The sequence below is a fragment of the Amblyraja radiata genome, chromosome 14 (assembly GCF_010909765.2).
Source record: "Amblyraja radiata isolate CabotCenter1 chromosome 14, sAmbRad1.1.pri, whole genome shotgun sequence".
Classification (NCBI taxonomy): Eukaryota; Metazoa; Chordata; class Chondrichthyes; order Rajiformes; family Rajidae; genus Amblyraja; species Amblyraja radiata.
Window position 1 is genome coordinate 28,439,435 of NC_045969.1, and position 12,998 is coordinate 28,452,432.

Sequence of the window (12,998 nt, forward strand, 5' to 3'; positions counted from 1 at the left end):
ATGACCTTGCCACTGGGATGTGATGGGGGGGAATGGGAACTGCCCAGTCTGCTCCAGTTGATAGCACTTCAGTTCCACTTCAGGAAACTAATTTGTCTACCCTATCTAGGCCTCACATCATTTTATATACTTCAATCAGATCTCCCCTCAATGTCCGGCATTCTAGAGAAAACAATCCATATGTGTCCAACCACTCCCTACCACCGCCTAATCCTGGCATGATTCTGGTTAACCTCCTCTGCACCCTTTCCAAAGCCTTTGTATCTTTCCTGTAATGGGCGACCAGAACTGCACACAATACTCCAAATGTGGCCTAACCAAAGTATTATAAAGCTGCATCATGATTTCCTGACGTACGCAATGCCCTGAACAAAGAAGGCAAGCATACTGTATGGAATTCTCTGCCACAGAAGGCAGTGGAGGCCAATTCACTGGTTAGATTTAGCTCTTGGGACTAAGGGAATCTAGGGATATGGGGAAAAAGTAGCAACGGGGTACTGATTTTAGATGATCAGCTATGATCATATTGAATAGTGGTGCTGGCTCAAATGGCCTTCTCCTGCATCTATTTTGCTGTGCCTTTACTACGCGATCTACTTGTGTTGCCACTTTCAGGCGCTTATGGACTAGGACCCCCAAGATCCCTCTGTAATACTGTTTAGGATCTTACCATGAATTGCATATTTGAAATGTGGCAACTCTGTACTGCCTCAGTGAAGTCTATTCTTACACTACAATTGTGGCACTTTTGTGCTTATTTATGATTGAGCTATGTACAGTATAGTATGAATTTACTGAGGTTTGCAAAACAATGAATTTCACTGTATTAAGGTACATTTGACAATAAAGTACTTTAAGAAGGAACTGCAGATGCTGGAAAATCGAAGGTAGACAAAAATACTGGGGAAACTCAGCGGGTGCAGCAGCATTTATGGAGCGAAGGAAATAGGCAACGTTTCAGGCTGAAACCCTTCTTCAGACTGTTGCCTATTCCTTCACTCCATAGAAGCTGCTGCACCCGCTGAGTTTCTCCAGCATTTTTGACAATAAAGTACCATTGAAGGTTGACAAAAAAGCTGGAGAAACTCAGCAGGTGAGGCAGCATCCATGGAGCGAAGGATTAGGCGATGTTTCGGGTCGAGACCCTTCTTCAGACAGATGTCGGGGGGGGGGGGGGGGGGTGGGAAGAATGAACCATTGATGTGGGTACATAATAGAGAGACGTGACAAAATAGGGTTATCGTACTGGGGGATCTCAATTCCCAAATAGTTTAGTTTATTATCACCTGCACTGAGGTTCAGTAAAAAGCTTTTTTGTTTTCTTTTGTTGCGTGCTAGCCAGTCAGTGGAAAGACTACACAAGATTACAATCAAGCCACCCACAGATACAGGATAAAGGGAATAACGTTTAGTGCAAGATAAGGTCTGATTAAAGATAGTCCGAGGGTCTAATGAGGTAGAGGGTAGGTCAGGACCGTTCTTTAATTGGGGATAGGATGGTGCAGTTGCCTGGTAACTGCTGGGCAGAAACTGTCCCCAAATCTGGAGTTATGTGTTTTCACACTCATTATTAACTGCAAATTAACAAATATTAACTGGGATTGTTTTAGTGTTCAAGGCCTAGAGGGGGTGGAATTTTGAGTAGTGGGGCCATGTTAGGAACAGAAGGGCCTTGGACAAATCCAAGGTTCCCAGGAGGCAGGACAGGTGGATAAGGAAAATGAATGCCTACCTTTGTCAGCTGGAGCATGGAGTAGAAGAGCAGAGGTGTCATGGTACAGCTTTATAAAACACAGGCACACCACAGTGGAGTACAGTGTACAGTCCCGGCTGCTACGCAAAAGAAAGATTTTATCAGGATGTTGCCTCGGATGAAGCTACACAGAGTTCGTTTCTCTTGGAACGGAGGAGGCTGAGGGGTGAAGGTATACAACATTCTGAGGATCACAGATAAGGGAAATAATTTACCACTTCTGCCCCTTGCGGGATGGATATTAAATACCAAAAGATAGATTTAGAGGTGTTCTGAGGAAGAACTGTGTCATCCAGAGAATGGTTGGAATCTAGAATGCACTGCCTGAGTCAACAACTCACAACTATACCAAGTATTTGGAATCACCAAGCCTTAGAAGACGTCTCTGGCCAGTGGTGCACCAAAGGGATCGGTGGTAGGACCTTTGTTGTTTGCAGTATATACTGTAATATAATGTGGATGAGAATGTAGATTATCCGAATGGTATATTTGCAGACGATAGGATACTTTATATTGGTTTGTTTGCACACTATTAGATTAAATCAGATACTATACATGAATACAATCAAGCAATACACAAGTACAACAGGTAGAGCAAAGAGAAAAATACAAGAGTGCAGAATATAGTTTTTCAGCGTTGTAGCATTATAGTTTCAGAGAAGAGCACACGTGTCCGCAATGAGGTAGTTTGGAAGATCAGGGCTGCACCCGAGCTTGTGGGAGGTCCTGAGCTGGCAGTATTACTTTCAAACTTTTGTATCTTCTGCCCAAAAGGAGCGTGGCGGGTGGCGGGTGGGGGTGGGGGTGGGGGTGGGCGGGTGGGGGTGGGGGTGGGGGTGGGCGGGTGGGGGTGGGGGTGGGCGGGCTGATGAGGGTGAAAAGTGTACCCTGACACACTTAACATCAATAGACCAATACCAAGATGGGAACAACTCGGTAGGACACTTTGTTAACATGGATGAGTTGGGCTGATGGGCCTTTTTCTGTGCCATACTACTATGGTTTCCGGTGGGCGGCGCGACTCACGTCGCAGCAGCCTCTGCAGTCCGTCTGTCTTTTTATTATTTTTTGTCTTGTTTCAATGTAGTTTTTTTGTGTGTGGGGGGCGGGGGGTGGGGAAACTTTTAAAATCTTTCCCCTGCACGGAGAATCCGACCTTTTCCTTGTCGGGTCTCCGTTGTCGTTGGGGCTGAGCAACGTGGAGCGGCCTCCAGCAGGAACGACCTAGGGCTCCAGTCGCGGAGCTGCGGACCTACTCACCATCGCGGAGCTGGCCGAGTTCGGAGCGGGAGGAGCGGTGGTGGCGCGCTGCTGTGACTGGACCCCCGGTGATTCAGAAGCTTACCGCAGGTCTGGTGGACAGTAATACCAGGAGCCCGCGGGTCCCTGCTGGGGCTTCCGCAACGGCGACTTCTCCCGCCCGAGTTGCGGGGTTGAAGATGACCTGGAGTGGGACCTTACATCATCGCCCCGCGCGGCTTGGAATGGCTGCGGGACTTTGCTAGCGCCCGCCGGGGGCTCCAACAACAAGACCCGGTGTGCGGCCTTGCACCACCCGGCGCGGCGTTAATGGCCGCGGGACACTTACCATTGCCCGCCGGGGGCTTTGACTCTGACATCAGGAGGGGAATGGGGAGTGCAGGGGAGGGATACGTTTTTGACTTCCATCACAGCGAGGAGGAGATGCGCTGTGATGGATGTCTGTGTAAATTGTGTTGTGTCTTGGGTCTTTTTCTTGTGTGTATGACTGCAGAAACAACATTTCATTTGAACCTCAATGAGGTTCAAATGACAAATAATATTGTATTATATTGTATTGTATGAATCTTTCTATAGTATAGAATCTTTCTATAAGTGAATTCTACATAATATGTAGCCATGATCCCACTGAATGGCGGTGCTGGCCCGAAGGGCCTACTCGTGTAACTATTGTCTATACATTGTGTATAACATCAAAGGCCACACGTGCAAAATGCGTTCCCCAAACAGACATCGGAAGATCTTTTGGCCATACACTTGGAATCGGGTTCCTCGAAAATCGATGCTGATTTACAAAAAAAACAACACAAAATGCTGCAGTAACTCAACGTGTTAGGTGGCATCTCTGGAGAACATAGATAGGTGATACCGCCATTTCAGGTTGGGACCCTTCTTCAGACTAATTGTAGACGGAAAAAAAGTCGAAAGAGAGGAAGGGAAGGACAAAGCCTGGCATGTTATAGGTTCACACAGGTGAGCAGGGTTTTAATAGGCAGATGGTTGGACAAAAGCCAAAGATGAAATGACAAAGTGTGTGACAAAGGATTGACGATTTGCGAATTGTGAAATGGGAAAGGAATATAGATGAAAGGGGAAGGGAGGCATAGGTGAGAGTACGGGTGGGGCTCCGGAGAGAGGGGAGGGTGGGATGGGGTTGTAGTTATCTAAAATTAGAGAATTCAATGTTCATACTGTCTGGGTTATAAGATGCCCAAGCAGAATATGAGGTGCTGTTCCTCCAGTTTACGTTTGCCTCACACTGGCAATGGTGGAGACCCAGAACAGAAAGGGCGGTACGAGAACAAGGAGTAAAAATGGTTAGGAATCGGGAGAGCCAGTAGGCCTTAGCAGATGGAGGCAAGTGTTCAGGAAACGGTTTCCCAATCTACGCTTGGTCTAACAGATGTACAGAAGGCCACATTGGGAACACTGGGTGTAGTAGATGAGATGCTTGTAAACCTCTGTCACACCTGGAAGGACTGACGGGGTCCTTGGATGGAGGTGAGGGAGAAGGTATTTAAAGCATGGAAACAGACCCTTCGACCCAACCTTTCCCACATCAACCAACAAGTCGCATCTATCCTATCCATGTAGCTGTCTGATTGTTTCCTAAACGTTGCAATAGTCTCTCTCTCAACTACCTCCTCTGGCAGTTGGTTTCATACACCCACCAGCCTTTGGGTGAAAATGTTACCGCTCAGATTCCTATTAAATCATGCCCCTTCATCTTAAACCTACATCTTCCGGTTCTCGATTCCCTTACTCTGGGCAAGAGACTGTGTCCATCGATCTATTGCTCTCATGATTTATACTATCAGATATCCCCTCGTCCTCCTGGCTCCAAGGAATAAAGTCCTAGCCTGCTCTACTTCTCCCTATAGGGAGGTTTCACGGCAGTCGGGTCACGACCCATGACCCGTACTGTTGCTACGCTACTCCAAATGGATTACACGCGATGAACTGCAGGTATGCACTTACCATTGTTTCCAGCGTAGCGGGCCCGTTAAAACCCGCTGAAATTGTCTATTTTTGCGCTGTAAATAATTATGGCAATCGGGATAAGCGTGTAAGACATTTAGCCTACTTCAGAATTCCAAGAGTGAGGATAAATGACGGTAGATAGAAGCGAAAGCTGAAGGGACAACAACAGACGGAATGCTTAGCGAACATTGGCTGTTTGCTCACTGCATTTCATCAACTAAGGTGTTTTTTCTTGATTCCTTTGGCATCTAAAAAGTTTCAGAAGTGATAAATCTGGCTGTAATTTTTTTAAATCGCCCATAGTTCCCGTGGGTTTTTATACATACAAAATGAAAACGCATCTGTAGAAAAATTTACAGCCAGATTTATCACTTCTGAGATTTTTTAGATACCAAAGGAATCAAGAAAAAACACAAATAATGCCTTACTTGATGAAATGCAGTGAGCAAACGCGATCATTCCCAATATTTTCAATGTTTACCCAGCACTTTAGCTGCTGTAGTCCCTTCAGTTCTCGCTTCTCTATACCTTCATTTCGCTTAACTTTTGGAATTCTAAAGTTGGGTACATGTCTCTCACACTTACCCCAACTCCCACAAAATTTTTCAGCGCAAAAATTCAACATTTTGGCGGTTTTTAACAGGTAGGAAAGTAGGCGTTTTTAGCATTAATAACATATACCGGATGTCCTCCAGATGGATTTAGCGGCTCCGTGCGTCGAGCCCTCTGACCCAGTGACCTTTCGTGCAACCCCCCTATAGCTCAGATCCTCGTAAATCTTCTCTGCACCCTTTCCATCTTGACAACGTCTTTCCTATAGGGAGGTTGCACGGCAGTCGAGGTCACGACCCGTGACCCGTACTTTTGCCGCGCAACGCCTTCTGGAGTACAAGCGGTGAACGTCAGGTAAGCACTTACTATGACTGCCAGCCCGTCTTGTCCCAGCATCCGGACTCCACGCTGACTGGTTTCACACTGACGGATCTCGGGCCGTCTGTTCCCCCGTGTTAGGGTCGCGGGGGGGGTGAATCACCCGGTGTGTCGTGTGTGGGTCGGGGTCAGAAGGGGTGAATCACCCCGTGGTGGTGGGGGTCAGAAGGGGCGAATCACCCCGTGGTGGTGGGGGTCAGAAGGGGTGAATCATCCCGGTGTGGGGGTCGGGGTCCGGTGCAGGTGCAGCGCGGTCAGTGACTCTGGGTGGGTGGAGGGACCAACCAGACTGTCCCCAACTCTGCTGCAGCTGTCGGGGACGTTACCGGGTTTTCGTCCCCGTGTGTCCGTTGCTCGAAGCCGCGTCCCTGCTCCACCCGGCCCCGTGTGTGGGCGCTGCCGACCCACAGCCCGTGACAGTGAGGCCGCACAGGGGGAGACGGGGCGGAGGGCGGCCGTGGCCAGACAGCGCTGACCCCGGGGGGAGAGTGGGGGCTGTCCCGAGGGATGCGCTCCTTCGGCCGCTTACACCTTGGTGCTCGCGTTCAGAGCAAAGATACTAGAGCATTTGGTTCAGACCGCTCAGTCACCCTCCACAATTATTTACAGCGCAAAAATTGACCATTTCGGCGGTTTTTAACAGGTAAGAAAGTAGGCGTGTTTACTGCAGATGCTGGAAAATCAAAGGTAGACAAAAATGCTGGAGAAACACAGCGGGTGAGGCAGCATCTATGGTACGAAGGAAATAGGCAACGTTTCAGGTCGAAAGCCTTATTCAGAAGTACGCGTTTCGTGTGTTAACAGTGTATGCAGGAGGCTGCCATGTCCTCCAGAACCAGAAGGATTGAGCTGTTCCGTGCGTCACGCCCTTTGACCCGATGGCCATCGTGACCTCCCAGCCTCTATACTCACTTCCATTTAGTGTAATGTTCTAATTGTTTCGGATAATCTTTCACAGCCCCAAACTCCCCGTGAGGAAGGTTCAGGCCGGTGTATGTTGGTCTGGACAGAAGCCAGTTCATGTCCATCTCACGGGTCAGCCGCTGCCTTGCCCCGGGCGGCTGGGAGCCGCACAGCTGGGACATGATACCAGTGGTCCCTGTGGAGGCGTAGCCAGGGCAAAGTGGCCTAGACACCAGACTGCCCTGCCTCTTCTTTCTTGCACCGCCTCGTGAAAGCGCTCCTACGGGTCTGTTGAGGAGTTCCAGGATTTGGATACAGCGGCCATGAAGGGACGACAATATATTTTCATGACAAAATTCTGTTATTAGAGGGGAAGCTGTAGGTAGTGATGTTCCTCGGAGGTAGTTCCCCCGTCCCTCCGAGGTGGCGGGTTTGGAAAGTCAGTTCTGTGGTGGTACGCAAGGCACTACTGAGCATTTTCCAGATGCTACCTACACACAGCAAGCGCCGGTGGATCGATCAGGTTCGCACTCTGTTCAAGCTTGGTTTGTTCAGATTTTGGAATGATTGGCAGCTATTTTGGGGATTCATTTCACGAAGAAACAAGTGTCAAGAAGCAGAGCGGCGTGAGGTTAAACTGGCTCCTGCTAGCACGAAGGCAGAAGACACGGGCTGTGCAAATAACATGACTTTATTATTTATGTTACGATAGAAGTGATTTCCACAGAATATACACTATGTACAATGGCTTAGATAACATCAAAGGCCGCACATGCAAAATGCGTTCCCCAAACTATATACAGACATCGGAAGATCTTTTGGCCATACACGTGGAACTGGGTTTCCCGAAAATCGATGACTTACTAAAACTTACAAAATAATAAGATAGAATAATCTTTTTTTACACAATACATGCTGAAAGCCAGCCGTGAACAACAAAAAACTGATAGATTACACAATGTCATTTTAACAGCAAATGCTCAAAACCTGTAAATTAAAAAAAGCACAAAGTCGTCTATATACAATACAGGTACATAAATCACTCGGTGAATTGCATTTTCCACAGCACGTTGCAGCTTGAAGATGCAAGTCGTTACTCATCTACCAATTGTGCTTCCACTACACTTTCTGCTTCTGGTACAAAACAGTTTGCATTTCTTAAACAAAGATCGTTTTGCCTTCTATTACCGAAGATAATAGAAGTGCAATTGAGTGCATAGTTCCTCTGCAGTCCTCTACGGTCCTGTTTTGTTTCTACCCTCCTAAAGCTGCAGTAAGCAATCTTGTTCAGGGTAGGTCTTGTAGTCTGGATGTGATTTCAGGAGAACAGAAACACATGGGCGTGAAACTGAACAAATGATTGAACAATGCTCCCATTCTGATTTGTTTCTTTCAAGAAAACATCATTTTTGAATGCACTTTGTCGTACTGACGATACAACTAACAGATTTTCCAGGAAACACGAAACTGCAGACGCTGGAATCTTGAGCAAAAAAATTACAAGCAGCTGGATGAACTCAGCGGGCAAGGCAGCATCTGTGGAGGGAAATGGACTGACGGTGTATCGGGTAAAGACGTCTTCTGAGGTACGGCCCCGATCCCAAACGTTGTCTGTCCATTCCATCCACAGACGCGGCCTGACCGCTGAGTTACTCCAGCAATTTACTGTGTTTTGCTGACAGATCTTCCTGCTTGATGGCACCTTTCCTCTCACATGTAAACATAGCTTTTTATAAGCAGCTACCTCGGGAGACTACGGTTTACCTATATTTGTGATCGTGAAATGGTTTAGTAATCTTGTGCCTGGGGATAATTGGAAGAAGGTTCCTGTAATTCTCGTGGGGGTTCCCAGACAAGTCTCCTCCTGCAGCACCCGCTACCGACACTCTCTCTCCACGTACATCTCACTCCCAGCGCCCAGGTTGTGCTCTCGCCAGTGTCAGCAAACCACAACCTGTGCTCCGGCCAACTAGCAGACAAGTGGCAGAGACAGTGCTGACTAACCCTGCACAGCAACCTCGCCTCTTGCGTGGCTATTGTTAATTTTGTATAATGCAACCCACTTTACCCCCTCTCTGCCCGACATTTTACTTGCTAATGGCGATACGAAGAAAAATACTCGTAGGAAACACAGAAAGATCCACGTCACACTAACAAGCTGGTCTAACAAGCAAGAGGTGGAATTACACTCGTTTACTTGCACCCCTACCAGCATGGATGGTCCCGTGGGCCTGCCCCCACCTCGCCCCTCACAGCTCCCTCACCCCCCTTCGCTATCCTGCCAACACTTTCACCAAACCACTCATGAATAACGGACCTGTCACTGCGACCCCGGGAAACAATCTCTGAGACGAAATACCTAAGTTGAAACCACACCCATCACTCTTTCTTTTGTTATCCTATTCCAATACTATTCTACAACGTGACTTTTCTGTCTAAATAAACATGGCGGTTGAATCTTTTAATATTCTCGTCCATTAAACTTCTCCCCAGTTAACGTTCTTCGGGTGAGGATGGTCGGCCCACTGACCTCCCCTGTTCTGGTCTAAGAGCTCCAGTTCTGTCAGTTCCCAGGCTTCACGCCACAAGAAGTTGACAGCAAATCAATCAGATTAGTGCATCACTCTGATAATATAAAGCAATCATATTACATATGAAGAGAAATGTGGTGGAGTATATTCGGTGCATTTACTTCATGTGCATGTTTATTAGAACAAATTGGGCAAAAAGATCACACTGAGAAAGGAGCTGGACATACAATTGCGTGTGGGCAGCTAGTCATGCAGCTGTTGGGAGAGATGAGCTACCTGCCCCAGTAGCTCAGCAGATACATGCACTGCTGCCACAGTCCCTTCCCATTTGCAGCAATCCCAATCAGCCACTATTCCTGCAGCTGGTACCCTCAGAGTACAGCTCTCCCTTTCACCTTCATGCTCTCTTAATGTGAGCTCTCTTTCCTCTGTGTGTTGAGGTGCAATCAGCTTACAGTGAGTAAACCTATTGGGTGGCAGTCGGGGACACAGCTTCATTCGTGTTAACTGCAGTGTTCAGGAAGGCCAAGCTTCCCATTCACCACCTCATGTGAACTCGCTCTCCAAGACCACCACATAAACAACTTGCAACTCAACGTCGTTTGGTAGGGTACGATTCCTGAGTACTTTTACATTTTTAAGTGGTCCCCTAAATTGGCAATATAAAATAACTAACATTTGGGTTTGGCTTATAAAATTTCAGTCAGTTCCTGCAGCTCACACTGAATTCAGTACAACTGGTTAGATATTTACACAATGCACCACCAGCAAGTGCAGTAGGAAGGCGAGTGATCAGCGTGAGTTCTATTGTTGCAGGACAAGGTCATGGATTAAATGTAGGAAAGTAGAGAGACTCAGTTCACCGTCGCACCAGACGGCAGGCATTGTGACAGGGCTAATCTGGACGAAGTTTTTGGTATTCTGACGATATAAAATGCTAACATCGATAATACTATCGAATGAAATGGCCTTTTAATGTAAACTTTAAGATTCTGGAGTATTTCATCTGGTCAAATATCAGAGCAACAAGGCACATTGGATTAGGAGACACTCCACTAATTCCCTGCAGAGGAAACAACCTGACTCTCCCCGCTCCTGATACGTAGTTACCTAAGATCACTCAGCTGAGCAGTAAATTCCTCTCCCCAATTGCCAGATCCCTTTGGAAAGTCAAACATCAATCTGATTCTATTTCTAATCTCAACTCACCAGTCTCAATGAACCAGAGATGCATGATCAGGAATGTGTTAAAGGGAATGAAGCACCCGGAGGAACTAATCGAGTGTGGACAAACTGTCGGTCAATTCTGTTTAGATTGTACTAAACCTTCGTTGGTAAATGTACTGACGGCAGCCTGAGACACCATCATACAGACTGCCTCCCAGACACTGCGTCAGATGAGTTCATGACTGCCATTCTCTCTTACCAGATCATTTCACATACAAATCACCAGCACACTTTCAGGAAGTTAAAATTATTCAACAGATGAAATCAAGTGTTAACTAAAATGACTAAACTGCCACAGTAAAATGAAATTGCTCCAATCTTTAAAAATCAGTTTTAGCTGCAAGTCTTTCAAATTTACAATCTTCATCTCAATGGATGGGTAAAACATCTCCTGAATAAATAATATAAATAACTTATGACCATGTTCTAAACTTCCTCACAATCAAAAGCATTGTAATATCATAGCAACTAAACAAATTAACACAACCAAATTGTGTTTCTTTAATACATTAAAACATACTTAGGAATTTGGCTTTCCCTCACTTCTGCAAAAGCTGTAATTAACTGTAGTTGCAAAGTTAATGCATTGATTAAATACTGTGACATATGTAGTTTTTTAGTTATGCTTTTAAAACACGTTGCGAGTGGCTCCACACGTCAGCTGAGGAAAAGTGTCCGCCTTTTGTACGTCGTGTCCTCGCCCTGGGCTTGAGGCTGTGCTGCTTGTGGTCAGGAGGTGGCAGCCCTGGGGCTCTGGATTCACAGAAACAATGGGGGTCTGCTCGCGGCCCAGTCCAACAGTGCTTGAACAGTCATACTTACTTTCAGCAACCCTTTTCCTTCCAATATGTGATGGGGCAAACATAGCTTCTCCTAAGGGAAGGTAGCACAAAAATGCAGAAAGGTTAGCACGAACCATCCCAGGCACAGATGTGCAATAAGAATTCTGTTAAGTCAAACCCAGAGTGACGGGCGGCAGGAAGAGAAAGCTGACCTGTCCTCTGGCTTCTGAACTGCTGTTCACATATCACCAACAGGACCAGTGCTAAGAGATTAGCAGGTCACCCACCCGCCTCTCAGATCACGCACACGCCAACACACACTAATCACGTACCTCACCTGAGGCCATTGACAATGAGTGAAACCACACCAGCAGGTGAATCAGGAGAATCTTAAACTTCAGTCAGTGCCTAAATATCTTTCATGAATAGTCTCACAGGTCAAGCACTGAAGCATCAGAGGGAATGCGAGCTGTTTTTTTCTGGGATCAGGTCTGTTCCATACTAGAACATCCTAGATGTCCTCATTTTTTAGGGAACAGGTTTCCTCTCTCCCATCATAGATGAGGCTCTCACTCTGTCTCCTCGGTATCCCGCAGTTCTGCCCTTGCTCCCCCTCCCCCTAGTCGCAACAGAAAGTCCCCCTTAGTACTTATCTTCCACCCCATCAGCCATCGCATACAACACATAATCCTCCGAAATTTCCGCCACCTCCAATGGGGCCCCACCACTAGACACATTTTCCCATCTCCAACCCTTTTCGCCTTCCGCAGAAATCGTTCCCTCCGCAACACCCTGGTGAAACCATCCCTTCCCACCTTAACCACCCCCTCCCCAGCATCCGCAGAAGGTGCAACACCTGTCACAAAACCATCTCCCTTGACTGTCCAGGGACCCCGACAGTCCTTTCAGGTTAGGCAGAGGTTCACTTGCCAACCTCATTTACTGTATCGGTTGTTCAAGATGCGGGCTCTTATACATCGGTGAAACCAAACGCAGACTGGGCGATTGTTTCGCGGAACACCTTCGCTCAGCCCGCCTGAACCAACCTGATCTCTCGGTTGCTGGACACTTTAATTTTCCTTCCCATTCCTACGCAGACCTTTCTGTCCTCGGTCTCCTCCATTGTCAGAGTGAGGCTCAACGCAAATTGGAGGAACAGCATCTCATATTTCGTTTGGGCAGCTTACAGCTCAGTGGTATGAATATTGATTTATCTCACTTTAGGTAGCACCCACATTCCCTTTCTCTATAAATCCCTCCCCCACTCATGTCGCACTAGCTTCTCATTTTAAACAATAGACAATGGGTGCAGGAGTAGGCCATTCGGCCCTTCGAGCCAACACCGCCATTCAATGTGATCATGGCTGATCATCCCCAATCAGTACCCCGTTCCTGCCTGTAGTGGCCATTTGGCTTAATTTTGTGTGTCATAAATTATGGCATTTGCCTTTAAATTTTGTCTGCCTGTATTTATGTGGGTGGGATTTATTACGTAGTCGGAGGCATGTCTGCGGCTGGGATTTTTGGGAGAAGCTTGTAGTTTTTTAGTTAGTTCGGAGAAAGCATGGCAGGAAGGCATATCTTTCGACCCTGCTCCGCCTTCTATCATGGGTTAGAGCTTTCCAACATTAA

The 12,998-nt window shown here is 47.0% G+C and overlaps 1 protein-coding gene across 5 annotated transcripts in view; it reads right to left on the reverse strand.

Annotated features, from left to right (window-relative positions):
* Positions 1-7,499: 7,499 nt before the first annotated feature.
* Positions 7,500-12,998, reverse strand: part of lrch1 (leucine rich repeats and calponin homology domain containing 1) — a 179,518-nt gene continuing 174,019 nt past the window's right edge. For 3 of the 5 annotated variants that reach the window (XR_004414008.1, XR_004414009.1, XR_004414007.1), the window contains one exon: positions 11,329-11,457. Coding sequence is in view for 2 of the 5 variants with exons in the window: in XM_033032917.1 (XP_032888808.1) it covers positions 11,344-11,457 (114 nt within the window). In the remaining 3 variants the exon portion in view is untranslated. Of the gene's footprint in view, positions 11,458-12,998 lie in introns of all 5 variants that reach the window. The other 2 variants (XM_033032917.1, XM_033032916.1) reach the window with 1 other exon arrangement.